The sequence below is a fragment of the Candoia aspera genome, chromosome 1 (assembly GCF_035149785.1).
Source record: "Candoia aspera isolate rCanAsp1 chromosome 1, rCanAsp1.hap2, whole genome shotgun sequence".
NCBI classification, from domain to species: Eukaryota; Metazoa; Chordata; class Lepidosauria; order Squamata; family Boidae; genus Candoia; species Candoia aspera.
Window position 1 is genome coordinate 60,614,104 of NC_086153.1, and position 15,769 is coordinate 60,629,872.

Consider the following 15,769-nt stretch of genomic DNA (forward strand, 5'->3'; position numbering starts at 1 on the left):
CATCATCATACCACCATCATTTTAAAAGACTATTGGTTTTTGAATTCTTAATAATCAACTTTTACCTGCTACTTCCTTTGTTTGTTATATTATTATTTACATTATTTAGTTACACTGAAATCGTTGATAAAAGGTGTCATGGGCATGATCTGAATAAATGAATAATTTGAAATGAAGACTACTTTTAGAGATGAAGACACAAACCTTAACAAGATGTGTTATAGCATCTTTGAAAAACACTAGATCAAGCATTCCACCTCGAACAGCTTCATTATATTGTCTCTGGTAGAACTGTAATTTCTCAGATAAAAATTCAAAAGTTGGAACCTAATGGTGAAGAAAATAAGAATGTTATAAAAGTAAGAAACCATTACTTTTTCAAAATTAACCAACATTGTAATCAACAAACCGCTAACAATGAAAAAATAAAGATCCACCTTCCCCAAAAGAACTTACACCTAAACAAACAAACAAACAAGATAGGAGTATATATTAAATAAGTATGTGAAATAAGACAGATATAAACATGGATAAAGCGGCTATTGTGTGTGGTGGTGACAGTAATATTCTGGTTCAATAAATTAACACGATTTAAAAATAAAAGATTAAAGAACAAATTTTGTGAAGCCATTACTAAACCACCAAAAAGTAAACTTCTCAAACACAATCTAATTTATATAGTTATATTATATATCAAAGGATAATATTATAGAAATGCAAATTTAATATGCAGTCATATAAATATATTTTGCATGTACAAAATCACACAGATTTTCCAAACACAAACTTTACTAAAATAAATTTCCTTCCCTGACTGCATGATTGCATTTTGTCAAAAACGGTAAGCACTGACATACTGTCTCCCCTGTTCCAGTGCTGCAGCCAGCTCACTCTTACACCATATACAGCAGCCTCTTTATCCATGTTTGCCTTTGTCTTATTTTCCTGGCTATAGGCTTTTTAGCTATAATGGTTGGCCTGTGAATTGATCTTAGATTTGTAATAGTTGGGTTTTCAACATGCATGTTCCTTTCTAATTCTTGCTTCTTCTCTATGCAAGCTTCCTGAATATAGCTACTGCACAATTTCTATACTGCCATTTCTTGTAGCTTAAGTGTATCCTATTATGGAAACAATATGCACACTTATCTAAATCATAAACAACAGATTATGAAAATTATGTCACACTTGAGATCAACTTTCTGTGTGAGCCATGAGAGTTGTTTTGATTGTGGCAACATAGAAACATGTTTAATAAATAATAAAAAAATAAAAAATAAACTTGATATGTTTCTACTGGAACTTCCAGCACACTGTTATCTCAATTGTCCCATATTCTCCAATCTATCATTTTCTACAGTTAAGAATACTTGCTTTGACAAAACAAGCCTTGCATCCTTTTACCACCCCAAAACCAGGAAAAAGAAGCTCAGAAACCTGTTCACTAATAAGATAATCTCTTGGAGCACCAGCATCCATTATACCATAAGTTTGTCCTGGCAAAAGAAAGTTTCTTTCTTAACCTAATTTCTTGGAAAAATAGGTGACTGGTGAAGAGGCAATGGCTGCATGCCGCATCTAGCACATTCTAATCTCTCTTCAGTACCTCTTGTGTTTACTCATACAGGGGAATATGGGCTAATCCACAAATGAGGGAGATCTTGGTTCATGAGATGGAGGTATAACTTGAGTGTAGATTAGGACCAGATCCATGAAGGGTTGCATACAGTTCTAGCTCTTGTCTGATTTTCCCCTCATATTGTGAGCAGAAGCTTAACCCGCACCCAATGGTAGTTATATTCTTTGTTCATGTTGTTAAATATTGTTGCCTGGACATGTAAAAACAAAAACCCCACCAAACCAAAACATACAAAAGCGTCTATGTGTCTTTCTGTGTGTAAATAGGATGTGAGATCAATTTCATGGGCAAGCAAAAGTTGTGGCAAGGAAAAAAAAGTAAAATCTCCATAAGGGATTTTGGGATAAGGCTTAAGACTTCAACCTAGCTTGGGAGGCTGGCATGTCTATTATGCATCCAGGTAGCAAAAAGGACCTAAATTATCCATGGACAACTCAGTTGGCCAGAACTTCTTCCAACAGTAAAAGGTGAGAAAGATAATCAGCCAATACTTAAACTGGCTAGTGACTATTAGTATTCTGTAGCTAATAACTAGTATTAATTGCAAGCTTATTAATGGTAGTTCTGTTTAGATGTAATTGCTGTTCCTTCCTTGCTTCTGAATGGCTGCTATGGATCAGTAATCTTCTCTATTATTAAATGCTGACGACAGGGAAAGGTGTTCTTTTGGGAACTTTTTCTATCTTTGGAAATGATTCCACTACCACTACCAAGTGCAGTTGGTTCTAATCCTGAACATTATACAGAGTTGATGCAGAATATTTATTATGCTGGTATGTAATGGGTATGCTTTATACAATTCTTGACTATGCATTTCAATTGTATATTTTATGTAACTCTATTCATTACATTTTTGCAGTTACCCATCCTAGAGTCAAGAAAGGATATAAAAATCAATCTATTTAAATACCAATTCATAAATTTTTGGTGCTTCAAACACAAAATCTTCAGGTTCTTCACCCGTGGGTTCAGGCATATCCCGCAAAAAATCTACAAAATATGGTTCAGCCTGAATGTGTGCTGCTAAGCTTGAATCCACATGTTCTTCGATTACTCTACCAAAATTTCTATCAAACCATTCTTCATCCTCTTCGGTGATAAATCTGTGAGAAACAAGTTTCGTCTTTGTAAATGCAAAACTCACACTGAAAGTATAATGAAAGATATTGGGAGAGTTTTCCCTCTGGATTAAATAACTATATAAACAAAATGAGGACAAAACCACTTCAGTAAACATATGATTCTTAGAACTACTGTAGGTATGTAATAGATTTCTGAATGAAACCAAAGCTGTAATTCAGGACCATAGAGCTGCTCATCACAGAGTAAACTGTTGCACTGTAAAGTAATAGGTCATCTTATTAACTCTCTTGTAACATATTCTTAGGCTTCTTTTTACAACAAAAATCAACCTCTGGACATTCAGTAGACTACTCCACAAAAATTACTTAGAGCTGATCCACACAACCAGCTGTCCCAGCATGAGTATGTATGGGCCTCTATTTCTTGGCTGGGGAAACACACAGTCTCGTCGTCTACTTGACCTCAGCCCTCCACCTGTGTTTTCCTGCCACACTTAAGAAGTAGTATTTTCTAATTCAGTGTTCTTCAGTGCTAGCTGGGGGATTCTGGGAGCTGAAGTCCACACATCTTAAAGTTGCCAAGGTTGAAAAATACTGTTCCAACTTGTGATGGCTCAAGTGGTGCTGTCTGGTTTGCCTGCTTTTCTTCATTACATTGTACTGTAGGAAAATGTCTCCCTTCCAGTCAGCTACTGTGCCCTGTGGCAGGAACATACCCTTCCCTCTGCTCACTGGTTGCTGCCTTCCACAGCCATTTCATCTTAAGCTGCCGGACCAGTGAATCTCTGAACTTGAACTTTTTTTCCCCAGTGGAAACACCAGTGAACCAATGAAAGGCTAGGGTTTTTTTTTTTTTTTTTACAGATTCACAGGGCCAGTTTCTCCTACCCCAAGTGACAGGAAGAACGATAAAACGGAACAGTGGTATTTTCTCTCTTTTTAATAAATCCACTGGTGGATGCATCAGATGGGAAGGTGTCATGTATGAGGGGGAACCAATGGAGAGAATCTCAGACAAAAGATTCATCAGTGGAACCTGTATGTCCTCAAAGACTCACCCATGGAACAGAAAACTAGTGATGCTTGTTTTTCTGGCATGGGATGGAGGAGTAAAGAAAAAGGGGGAACTACCACTTGGGGGCTGTGGTAAGTGCAATCTTGACAGAACACTTGGCCATCACTGCAGACAGGGTGGAAGAAGAGACTGAAAGGGATTTCTTAAGCCAGCTTCATTTGCATGAATGTCAAGTGGCTTAAAGCTGTAGTGGGAAACACCCTTAGATTGGAAGTACAGGGTGAAAATTTCTGGCTGCCTGAAATTTTGTTTCCAGCTTTGTCAATAAGTGGGAGGAGAAAAAGTGTATGAATTATTACCATTGGTGAGGCCCCATTTTGAATAATATAACATGACCAATTCTGGGCACCAAATCCCTTGAGAAAATAAATAGAAAAAAAATAATTAGTGGGCAGAGTGTCTGGAACTTAAAATAGCATGCATTTGGTACAGTGACTGATTATGGCTTTTCCCACAGTTGGTGATATTCAAAAACCACCAGTCAGTACCCTTACACTGTAACAGAGAGGAGCTGTATAAAGAACAGCACAGTATGATCCCATTCCAGACTGTGGGGACAGCAGAATTTATGAAATGACCTTTTTCCCCAACCTGGCACTAGAGGAAAGCACAGCAAAGTGACTGTGTGGATGAGCTCTTAGAAACTGAAAGGATGATGGCTGCTGTCAAGCTTCTCTGGCTGATTCTAGAGCTGGATGCCACACAGGCAGATTCAGTAATAAAGATAATAAAATAAACTATGGAGAAGTTTACTGCCAGACCTAAGAAAGCCTTTACATCAAGTTTTGATGCTTTAACTTTGTTTATATCAATTTAATTTAATTTAATTTACATGTATTTTGTGTGTGTCTATCTTCAATATACACATATACTGTATATGTCTAGTACGGCTCACCCATGGACTTATCAGCAATCAGACATTAGCTTTCTTGATCCAGAAAGTTGGGGCGGCAAAGCAGCATAGGAATTGTACAACTGGGAGTAAGTAGGAGTACAAACTGAACTCCAGGCAAGTCACTGTGGAAGGCTTCTATCCCAGACAGAATTTTCCTAAGCTGGTTTAGAGTTCAGCTTGCATCATGATGGAACAGAAGCAGCATAAGGGTTAGGGTTAATGTCAAATGCCTTAGCTCTTGCTTCAGTGAGACAGTCAGGCTTCTGAATAATAGAAGGAGAGGCTCCATGTTCAAGTTGAGGCCTAACAAAAGAGCATGCCAACTACCCTTGTGTGAAGACAGCTTAATCAAGTTCAAACATATATTTCTGCTTAACCATTCATTCATTCTTTTAGGTTCCTATCCCAAATCCAGTTCAGAGAGACCAAAATGGAGTATTCACTACATCTGAACTTTGCATACTTTCTGTTACATGGCAAGGGGCCACCCAGACCTCCCATGGACTTTGTTTGCCCTTTGCTTTCAGCACCACTGGGTGTCTATTTAATCATAGCACTGAAGTCTCAATGGGAGCAGCTCATATTCCTCTCCCTGGTCTGTGGTATAGAGAAAGCTACCTCTTGGCAGCTGGAAAGGGCAGAGATGAAGGTATATTGAAAAGGGCCTTCTGCTTACACCACCACCTCTTCCATTGCTGACCTTCTGAAACCGGGGGGTTTGTTGCCCTGCTCTAGCAGTTCTGCGGTAATACAAAATATCCTGAACTGCTATGTCAAGTTTCCTTATGTCAGCCCTCTGAGGCACTAGCAAAGTTGGAAGAGAGGCAGGAAAGAAGGAGAGGGGAAGAAGAGAAATGGGAATCCCTTCAAAATATGAAGTCACTCACAAGTTTTCCCTATGGTCAGAAGCAAAAATAATAATTTCAATGTAAGAGATAAATTAAAAGATTAGTCCCTTAAAAGCTCCAGTTCACTTATTGGAGAGTCAAAATAGATATTAGACCTTGCCTGCTCACTCACCCCTTCTTTCCCCATCACCCTGCAAAAGTGACTTGTGCAGTGTGTGCATTGACCCTGTTTCAGGCCAACTTAAGCATTTCTTCACAGCTTTCTTTCCAGGTTCCAAATTCATCTTTGGAACCTGGATTTCAAAATGAAAGCTGAGTAAAAAGTCGATGATTCCTTCTCTTATTGCTTGTAATGCTTCAGTAAATAGTCATACCTGTCAGCAATTACGCGTGTACATTCATGTTTAAATAGAGCCAGAAGTATATTTATATCAGTACAGTCTTCTGATTTAATTGTTAACATGCCTTGCCAAATTCTGGAAAGATCTCTCAGGTTGAAAATATAATGAAATTTGGATGGTGTAGGCAGCATCTTTATCTACAAGAAAAATATATAAACAAATATGTGTATTTGTGTAAGTTCTCATAATGCAGAAATGAAAAACTTGTACATAGAATCTCATGTACAATTGTGTTCATTATACACTAGCAGAAGTATAATGTTTTTAGTATGTTTTAAATTATTGGTACATAGGAAATAATTCTTACTTGTGAATTTCCTTCTGAGTGAATTTTCCTTGAGTAGATACTTGGGTATTTGGAATAGAGCATGGAGGGGACTGGCCTTAGATTTGTCCCTGTCTTGGATGAAAACCATTTTCATTTCTTTCCAGAACACCCATATGAATAAGGCTCCTTGCATAAATTAAAATAGGGTACAGGCCTTACTCTGATTTTAAAATTTAAAAAACAAAGATGATGACTCTTGAAAAAGAAGGGAATAAAGAGGAACAGCAGAAAATGGAGAAGCATTTGACAACAGCACAAAGCATGAATTGTTAAGAAGTGCTTGTATCTTAGTGGGGACAGGCTCATCCTCCATTTTGGCATGATGCTGTTGTAGAGTGGGATCTATTGTACAACAGTCAAAGTGAGTTTTATATGGCCTTTTACATGGTAAGAGGTAATGCAGACAGGCATAACAAATATGTTGAAAAGGCAAGGCTCAAAACAAACAGGAAGGAAGGAAATATAACAGAAGAACATGTTTCATTTCCTCCCTGTCTCTCCCTATACTTTTCTAATATAAGAAGGCCACACAGTGGCCTTACTAGCTCATGGGTGTTGCACTTTTTTTTTTTTTTTGGTGCCTTCAAGTCAGTTTTGACTCCTGGTGACTGCCTGGACTAGTCTCTCCAGTTTTCTTGGCAAGGTTTTTTGGAAGTGGCTTGCCCTTGCCTGCTTCCCAGGGCTGAGAGAGAGTGACTGGCCCAAGGTCACCTAGCTGGCTTTGTGCCTCAGATGGGCCTAGAACTCAAAGTCTCCCAGTTTCTAACCTGATGCCTAAACCACTTCACCAAATTGGCTCTCGTTTTACCATTACTGTTGCATATACCACCTGATGCAAGTATTCAGAGGCACTTGGCATTCAAAGTGGTGTCAGGAGACAGAAACAGATTTCAATCAAATAGTAATGTCACCTCTAAATCTGCCCTTCAAAAGGTGATTTATGGAAAATGTACCAGATCCCAAGTACCATGATTATTAGTTCCATGCCTCATGCTGCTATTGCTTTTCTAGCACCTAACAAGATTATTCTGGAACTCTTTTTATGTTCAGATAAGAAAACTGAAAAAAAAGTCATCTATAATATATAAAAGCAGAGTTTTTCCTTCCATAACACTTCCAAATAGTGAATCTCTTTGTAGTAACTACTGTTTTTGATACCTTAGTCCATTGCCACAATATTCTACCAGCTGATACCAATTTTATTATTATATCACTTATTTCAGGCTTGAAGTTTCTACATGCATGAAAATATCCACAGCCAATGATTCCTGAAAAATAATAGCACAATCTTAGCTTTAATATCATCAAGCAAGAACAGTGGTAAACCTAACGTTTTACTGAATCAGTTTCATGCAGTCAGTTCGTGTGTGTGGATTTCTCTCTCAGCTGTATAGGATTCTAAACACAGAGCTTGGTTAAAGGACTGATTAGACCACAATTACAGAACTAGTGAGATTAAAGATGCTAACGAGTGATACTCTGTTTCATAATACAAACGAAATTCTAGTTCTTGAAGAATAATTTAAAACTGAATCCTGTTTGTGGTTTCAGATAGCAGGTTTATTATCTCCAAACAGCAGGTAATGCAGGACAAAGTTTTAAACTGTTCATGTTTTGTTATTTCCTGCGAATATGCTATACTGCATCACTATGGCTTTTCTATAAGATTAAACCTGGCTAAGATCTTAATGAGAAACCCTTTTCTATATACTCTTTATGTACTTCTACTTTACCTACTTCAACTGAGCTAGATGGTAACTAGGCGAAGGGTCTTTCTGCTGGTTAGCACTCCATTTTGGGAAATGCTTTCCACTGTGACACACATCTGACATTTTCAATAAGTCTGAGGTGTTCAGTTTGAACTGTCCTAAACATTTTATTTGGATAGTAACCTATATAGTTTTATATGATTTTAACTGAAAGTTTTGTCTCATTTCTGTGCCATTCCTTTTCCTGCAATCACAGAACTCCTCTCTGTGATTTTACTGTAGCTATTAAAATTTGGTTGCAATCTTTCCCAACCTGAAGCCTCCCAGATATATTGGATTTCAACTTGCATTAACTTCAGAAGCAGGAGGGCTTCCTCACACAATGTAGAAGCATTCCAGGTAGACACTTTCAAAAACAAATTGTATGGTTTCTCTAGGGCAAGGCAGCATTACTGGCACTGGAATGTAAACCTCCAAGGGATCGGGCAAGAACGTGGCAAAATATGCAAATAATATGATTACTCAGTCATCTGTGGCTGGCGAATATACATGATAGTGGCCTTGAAATGAAGCAACCACCAGCTATTATTAGGAAACACTATTTCTGGAGAATTATCATTCACCAACATTTTGGATTTGGTGAGAATCAAAATGATGATTCCTCGCAGCAAGATCATTCATATGGGTACAGACTTATTTCTTTTTAAATTGTAATACTGATGGGGAAAATTTTTTAGATCACCTCATCAGTAATAAAATTAGTCTGTACTCTGATAACTAGAGTTAAATATCAGTGTCTGACTATTTCATTCCATGTGCCAGTTTTACATACCTATGGCTTTAGTTTCTCTAGTGAAAAGGATTCCCAGTTGTTAAAAATGCATGAAATCTGTTCAATTCTACTTAAAATTACAGGGGAAAAAATCATACCAAATATTTTATCTATGGAGGCATTGGATGGAAGGGTGCAGTTAAATACAGTAAACTGCCTCTTTAAGCGTTGCGGGATGTCATTTCGACCTCCTCCTGGGTGAATCATTGCTGCTATAAACTGCACATCAACAATTGTAGTAAAGTCTCCAGGTTTATCCAAACTGTACATTCCTTCCATTTCCATCATCTGACGCACTATTTCATTTGTCACCTACACAGTTTTTAAAGAACAGCTGATCATTCTTTCAAAATAAAAAAATACACATTTTTATTCTACTTGAGATACATGACAGAATGTGATGTAAGTGTGGCTTTACATTATACATACTTATAAATACATTCCACCTAAAATCAGTAGGAATTACATGTGCCTATATAGCTTGAATCAGTCACATATTTCAGGACAAAAGAAATACCTTAACTTCCAACAGTAAAAAGGAAATGATATGTACAGTAAATGAAAGAAATTAGAATAAAGACCGTCTTTATTAACAATAAAAACTATACTAATCCTTTATACTTGGAACGTTTTTGCTATCTAGCTCAGAACTGTCCACATCAGGTACAGGGAATCTTCGACCATCTGCTCATCTGCCCTGTCAGCTCTTTCTGCTGCTTTTTCTGAAGCCCTGCTGCCTTTCTTGGAATTCATCTCCATTGCTCAGACATGATTTTTGAAGACTTGACTTTCTGTCTCCAAACAATAGCTGGTAAGAATCCCAATGCTCAGAAACCCTACATTTCTGAGGATCAGTGGGCTTTTCTCCTTAGCACTCAGGCACATGCAGAGCAAGACTCTTCTTTTCACAGAAGGAGGAAGTAATTGCTCCTTGAGTCTTCCAGCAAGGAAAAAGGCAGCCTGGTTGGATAATGGTAGACCCAGGGCCTTCATCTCCCTCACATCATGTGGGCTGGCATGGTTATAAGGTGCAATCTGGCATTTGAATTGGATTTGGTTTCGTACCTGTGGGCCATCTTGAAAATAGGTCTTGCAGATGATAGAAAGTTTCTCCCAACTCTGTCTTAATGTTCAGGAATGAAACTCAGGGGCTTTTAAATAAAATATAAGAACTCCTTACTACATTATTGCTCTTTTTCCTATTCCCAAGCTGTGTTCCACCCCATTGTTCACACTTAATCAAAGAAAGAGCATTCAGTTAAGATAACGTATTGCTCAGCTCCTGGTTCCTCTGCAGATCTAAAACCCAATACAAATATCTGTCTGCAAACATATGAGCTCACAGATCAGTTGCACATGCAGGAACTCCATTAAAAAATGCAATCTATGTGTCCCTCTCACTCCTGATCCATACAAGAGTTGCACTGTCTAAAAATGTTCTAGGTGTGCATCAATTAAAAAAAATATAGAATTGACTGTTTTAAGAATATGTACTTATAGAAGTTGTTGTTCAGTTGCAATATTCTGTTATTCCCTGCTTAGACAGAACATTATAATCAGCCCCACAATTTTACTAGACTGATCCTTGCAACAACTTTTCTAACCAGTGCTAATAATTTAAAAACAAAAGCAGAAAATATTGTAAACATGGAGAAAGTTTCCCAAATGGCTTATTTTTAAAATATATAATTTGTATTAACAAATTATTGCTTACTTGTATAACTATATACACAGGTTAGAACTGTACCTGATCTCCCCATTCATTTATAATGGGCATGTTAACGTCATCAATGAATATGGTCATTTTCCTGCCCCCTGGGGGCCCATAGGTACTGCCCATCCGTTTGTCCACATAACTTTCTATGGTCCTCTTAATAATTAAACAACACAAAATGAAGGGAAAACACAAATAAGTAAAAATCAAAGTGATTTATAATTCTTTGTTAATGAGTTTTAATCTATGCAAAAAAAATTGGAATTATGTAATCATGCTCTGTATTTAACTGGCAAATAGAGGTAGAAATGTAGAAGCAGTGAAAGACTTTGTATTTCTAGGTGCAAAGATTACTGCAGATGCTGACTGCAGCCAGGAAATCAGAAGACGCTTAATCCTTGGGAGAAGAGCAATGACAAATCTCGATAAAATAGTCAAGAGCAGTGACCTCACACTGACAACAAAGGTCCGCATAGTTAAAGCAATGGTGTTCCCCGTAGTAACATATGGCTGCGAGAGCTGGACCACAAGGAAGGCTGAGAGAAGGAAGATCGATGCTTTTGAACTGTGGTGTTGGAGGAAAATTGTGAGAGTGCCTTGGACTGCAAGAAGATCAAACCAGTCCATCCTCCAGGAAATAAAGCCAGACTGCTCACTTGAGGGAATGATATTAAAGGCAAAACTGAAATACTTTGGCCACATCATGAGAAGACAGGACACCCTGGAGCAGATGCTGATGCTAGGGAGAGTGGAAGGCAAAAGGAAGAGGGGCCGACCAAGGGCAAGGTGGATGGATGATATTCTAGAGGTGATGGACCCGTCCCTGGGGGAGCTGGGGGTGTAGACAACTGACAGAAAGCTCTGGCGTGGGCTGGTCCATGAAGTCATGAAGAGTCGGAAGTGACTAAATGAATAAACAACAAATCATGCTCTGAAATAATTTATAATAATGGCTGGAATGTTAAAAATAAACAGTAAATATCAAAATTGTGCCTTCTCTTTAGGTTATTTCAAACACTTCATATAGAAACAGCTTATAAAATCTACAGTTTACCTGAAACATTCCAGGTTCTGTTGCTGAAGAAAAATTTAAAGATTTTGATAAATGTTCTTCTGGGTCATATTTTTTTAAATAGCCTTTAATCATTACAGTCTTTGCAGTTCCTTGTTCACCAATGAGCAATACTGCCTGCAACAATTTTAATATCATTATTTTCACACCCTTATATTATATTTATTTATTTATACACACATACATACACACACACACACACACACCTTCAGATCTGCCAACCTCCCACCCCTCCAAACAAACTCAACAAAAATAGCAATGTGACTTTGCTGCCGTATTGTATTATATATTATATTTCTGATTTAGTCATTTTGGGCTCAGTGAACTGGAGCTAAAACCATATCACCCATTAGGAAAGAGCTATAGGGCAGTTGTAGAAACACAGATAAAATCTATCCCCCACTGCCTGGCATACACATACACACAGAGATATATACACACTGTGATAGCTAATAAAAAGACATTGGCATAGTATGGTAAGTGGAAAGATTGGGGTGGGAGAGAGGATGAGTGGAGTGACTGAAAGTAAGAAGAAGAAATGAAAGTATTAAAAGGTAGAAGAATTTTCTCTGGATAGGCAAGGTTTTTTATTATTATTATTATGATTGGAAAACTATTTGGAAATATCTCCACAGACAAAATAGAGAACTTATAGACATGAATAGAAAAATCAAATAATTAAATATGGATGACACTGAGCACAAATGTGTCCATCACACCTCCCACTTCTAAAATTTAAAATTAGAGGAAAAATTGGGGAAAAAGACAAATAGATTTTCACAACATAATAAACTATAAATAATAGTTTAGAAACCTGAATGACTGGGTTGCCACAACATCTTAAGCCTAAGCTAAATACACTGTACAGTATGATGGCTTAGCAAAATGTGTGCATTATATTCATTGCCATTGTAGCATCCCAAATTCATAATTTCCCAATAAACTATCACTTACTTTGTGTTGTTTTGCTATTGTATCCATCAAAAACTGTGTTCTGACATTGTCTACATTTGGAACTAGAATAGAGGAATACTCGGGAATACTGTCAGTTGGATAAACATATTCCTGAACCTTTTTATTCCAGTGTTCCCAGTCACCTAAAATTGAACATAACAACAGTGGGAAAACACTAATTATTTATCTTCTCCAAATACTATATTCATTAATCAGAACAATTCTTAAGAAATTAAAGAAATTCTATGCAGTAGCAGCTCAATAGCCTTGGAGAAATCAAGGGCTCTGATTTCTTTTCTCAGTTCAATCAATCTTCAGGCAGGTATGCATTTTGATTGACCAGATAAGGACACTGAATTAGATAAAGTCAAGCAGGGGCTGGTAGTGAGATAACCTGTAACCTAAAGTGTTACTTTGGCAAACACCTACACCTACACCTACAACATCTTTCTGCTCTATGGTGGTGCTCTATGGTGGTGGTGTAAGGGAAAATGGCCAATATGAAGAACATGAATGGAGCATCCTAATTTTTCTTCTTGGGGGAGTATACCCTTTGATGGATAAGCCTTTGCCATTCAGAACTGTCTAGCTATTGGAAAGCTAAGGTCATCTGTTAAAACAAAATGTTGGGAAATTCATTTGTGTTGTTTTCCTCCACAATGTATGCCAAGGACCACTTGAGTGGTCTGTTTGTTTTTAAGTTATCTACCTATGTTTTAACCTTGTGGGGGTAAGTGGCTTAGAGCAGTGTTTCTCAACCTTGGCAACTTAAAGATGTATGGACTTCAATTCCCAGAATCTCCCAGCCAGCCTTGCTCTTTTTACTCCTCAGCAGCAATTACTTAAATTAACATTTATTTATTTATTTAACAAATGTATATGGCTGCCAACTCACACACAGTGACTCTGGGCAGCTTACAGAATTATAAACCAGTAAAACAAGAAAAAACCAATAACCCTCCCCACATTATACATTTGTGTATAATGTGCAAATAGAAACTGTTGAAGTAAATAATGGTTTCTGATTTACAGTTTACATCTCATAGGCTGGGAAAGCTATAAAAAACAAATAACATTCTCTGCTAAACCGTACTAAAAACTATCCGGTTTTTTTTTTAAATATTAAGAAGCACTGCACTACTCTGTCACTTACCACAATCACTGACAAAATATTCGTACATTGTGTGGGTTGTGTCTTTAGTGATTTCTGGCAAATCTAGTTTGCTTTCATAGCTTCTCAGGAAGGCTTCCAATTTGTCCCTGCTATCCAGCTCTAGAAGAGACCCTAAACTCCACATCAGGCCAAAGACAAATAACTTGTGAAGATGTGCCAGACATGAAATGCCACCTTCTTCCTTGGAGGGTATCAAACCTTCCAAAAGATTAATAGACTGAAAATATTTTAAAAAAGAAAACAAGAAGAGAAGTAAGAATACCTGGAATACAGTCTAAAATAAAAATAACTGCAGATTCACATAATACATTTTGCCACCTGCAAGGAACATGACAAAGTTGTATTTAATGTACCTCATAGTTTCCAATAGCATTGTCAAGAAAAGGAGATATCTGTGTATTTCTATAGAAAGGTGAAACATTTTTGTTAGGATTCATTAAAAATATACCTGCATGATATAATTACATTCCAGCAATTCCATTTTTGGAAAAAGGTTCAGTTTCATGTAGGTATAGGCTGCTTCAAACACTTTGTCATATAGGCCCAGTAATACATCTCCTTCTTGCGGAGTACGGGTCTTTAACCATCCCTGTAAAACAGAAAAGTAAAATGCCAGGCAGGTGTCCCACAATATAAAATTAATTTTAAAAAGATCCTCTCTCAAAACATACCTGCAATATTGGCCTCCAGCTTAGGGCAGAAGAACTGATATACACCATACCCATCCTAGAAACTGTAGCAGGAGAAGCATTTTCAATGTTGTGTACTTCAAAGAGCAACTTGCAAGTGGGAGCCATTGGAATCCGATCCCCATTTGCTAAAGTGAGAGTCTTATTATCATCGAGCACTGAATTCAGATTTTCAATCCAAATTGCATCTACAGGGCCATCTAGAATCAGAAAAACATTCTCCCCTGGAAGTAAAGTGAAAGAGTTTACACAGTAAAAACTTCCTGTTCAATTAATAAGTTCATCATCATCATGTCACTCACTGAGATGGGTGGCTATAGAAATCAATCCATCAAATAAATAAATAAATAAAATCATCATCATCATCATCTTCATCATTCTGAAATGCATATCTAATGATACAACTTGACTATGTGCTGCACATTTTTAAGCCCTATGGTAATCAGACTCAGGTCTCTCATCCACCCAAGAGAAGATGGTAGTGCTGTTACTAGCTTTTTCACTAGTACATTTTTTTCCTAAAAATTGGAATAAAAAACAATTTTATATTGCAGAAAAGTATAGTTCTTTGTGACCGACAGGAAGCTCTGGCGTGGGCTGGTCCATGAAGTCACGAAGAGTCGGAAGTGACTGAACAAATAAACAACAAAAATGTTCTTTGTATTATCTTGGTTTCTGTAGTATAATTCCTCTGAGGGAGAAATATCATTATAGATGAAAACAGAAGAACAGTTTTAGTAGGACAGTGATATTCTGTGATCATGTTGCTGTTTATTTCTTTATTTCACAATACTTGTACATTACTTCAATTTAAACAGAATCTGGGTGGTCTACAAATATGTCCCCATACCTAAAATAATGTGTTCATCATACCTTTCTTAGTTTTAAGGGTTTTTCGCCACAATGTGGAGAAAATTCCATCTGTCCAATCATTCGTCGCTGTATCCAGTCTGCCAAACATTTGAGGAGCTGTAATAGCTTTTGGGTTCATGCGCATTTCTCTGTGAGGATATCCACATTCTGTCATTGCCCTCATCAACATAGTTATAACTGCTGTTTTTCCAGATCCACTTGGTCCAAGAGTCATCAACCCATGGCGTACTTTGGATGTTTCATACAGCTAAAGAGGAGGGGTGGCAGGGAGAGGGATGGAAACATTTTTATTGGGTTTCTCCTGAGAAGAGCCAAAACATGAAGGGTGAGAGGGTAACTGGCATATTTTATGAGAGCCCTTCAACTGGCAGCAAGCTCATTGTCAGTAGGAAAAAGCAATTGTGAGCTGTTCTCCAAAGCCTTCCTTCTTCCCTAACACAGAGAAAGAGGTAGAGGTCACATATCAGGAAGTTCTAGAATTTCT

The 15,769-nt window shown here is 37.4% G+C and overlaps 1 protein-coding gene across 1 annotated transcript in view; it reads right to left on the reverse strand.

The window, feature by feature from the left end:
• DNAH8 (dynein axonemal heavy chain 8) overlaps nt 1–15,769 on the reverse strand; it is a 167,049-nt gene that overhangs the window by 60,692 nt on the left and 90,588 nt on the right. The window contains exons 47-58 of the mRNA XM_063290292.1: nt 15,286–15,532; nt 14,395–14,636; nt 14,172–14,312; nt 13,703–13,940; nt 12,550–12,692; nt 11,578–11,712; nt 10,557–10,679; nt 8,908–9,121; nt 7,427–7,536; nt 5,914–6,077; nt 2,550–2,742; nt 205–327 (exon numbers count right to left, since the gene is read on the reverse strand). Of these exons, the coding sequence (XP_063146362.1) occupies nt 205–327; nt 2,550–2,742; nt 5,914–6,077; nt 7,427–7,536; nt 8,908–9,121; nt 10,557–10,679; nt 11,578–11,712; nt 12,550–12,692; nt 13,703–13,940; nt 14,172–14,312; nt 14,395–14,636; nt 15,286–15,532 (2,073 nt within the window). The remainder of the gene's footprint in view (nt 1–204; nt 328–2,549; nt 2,743–5,913; nt 6,078–7,426; nt 7,537–8,907; nt 9,122–10,556; nt 10,680–11,577; nt 11,713–12,549; nt 12,693–13,702; nt 13,941–14,171; nt 14,313–14,394; nt 14,637–15,285; nt 15,533–15,769) is intronic.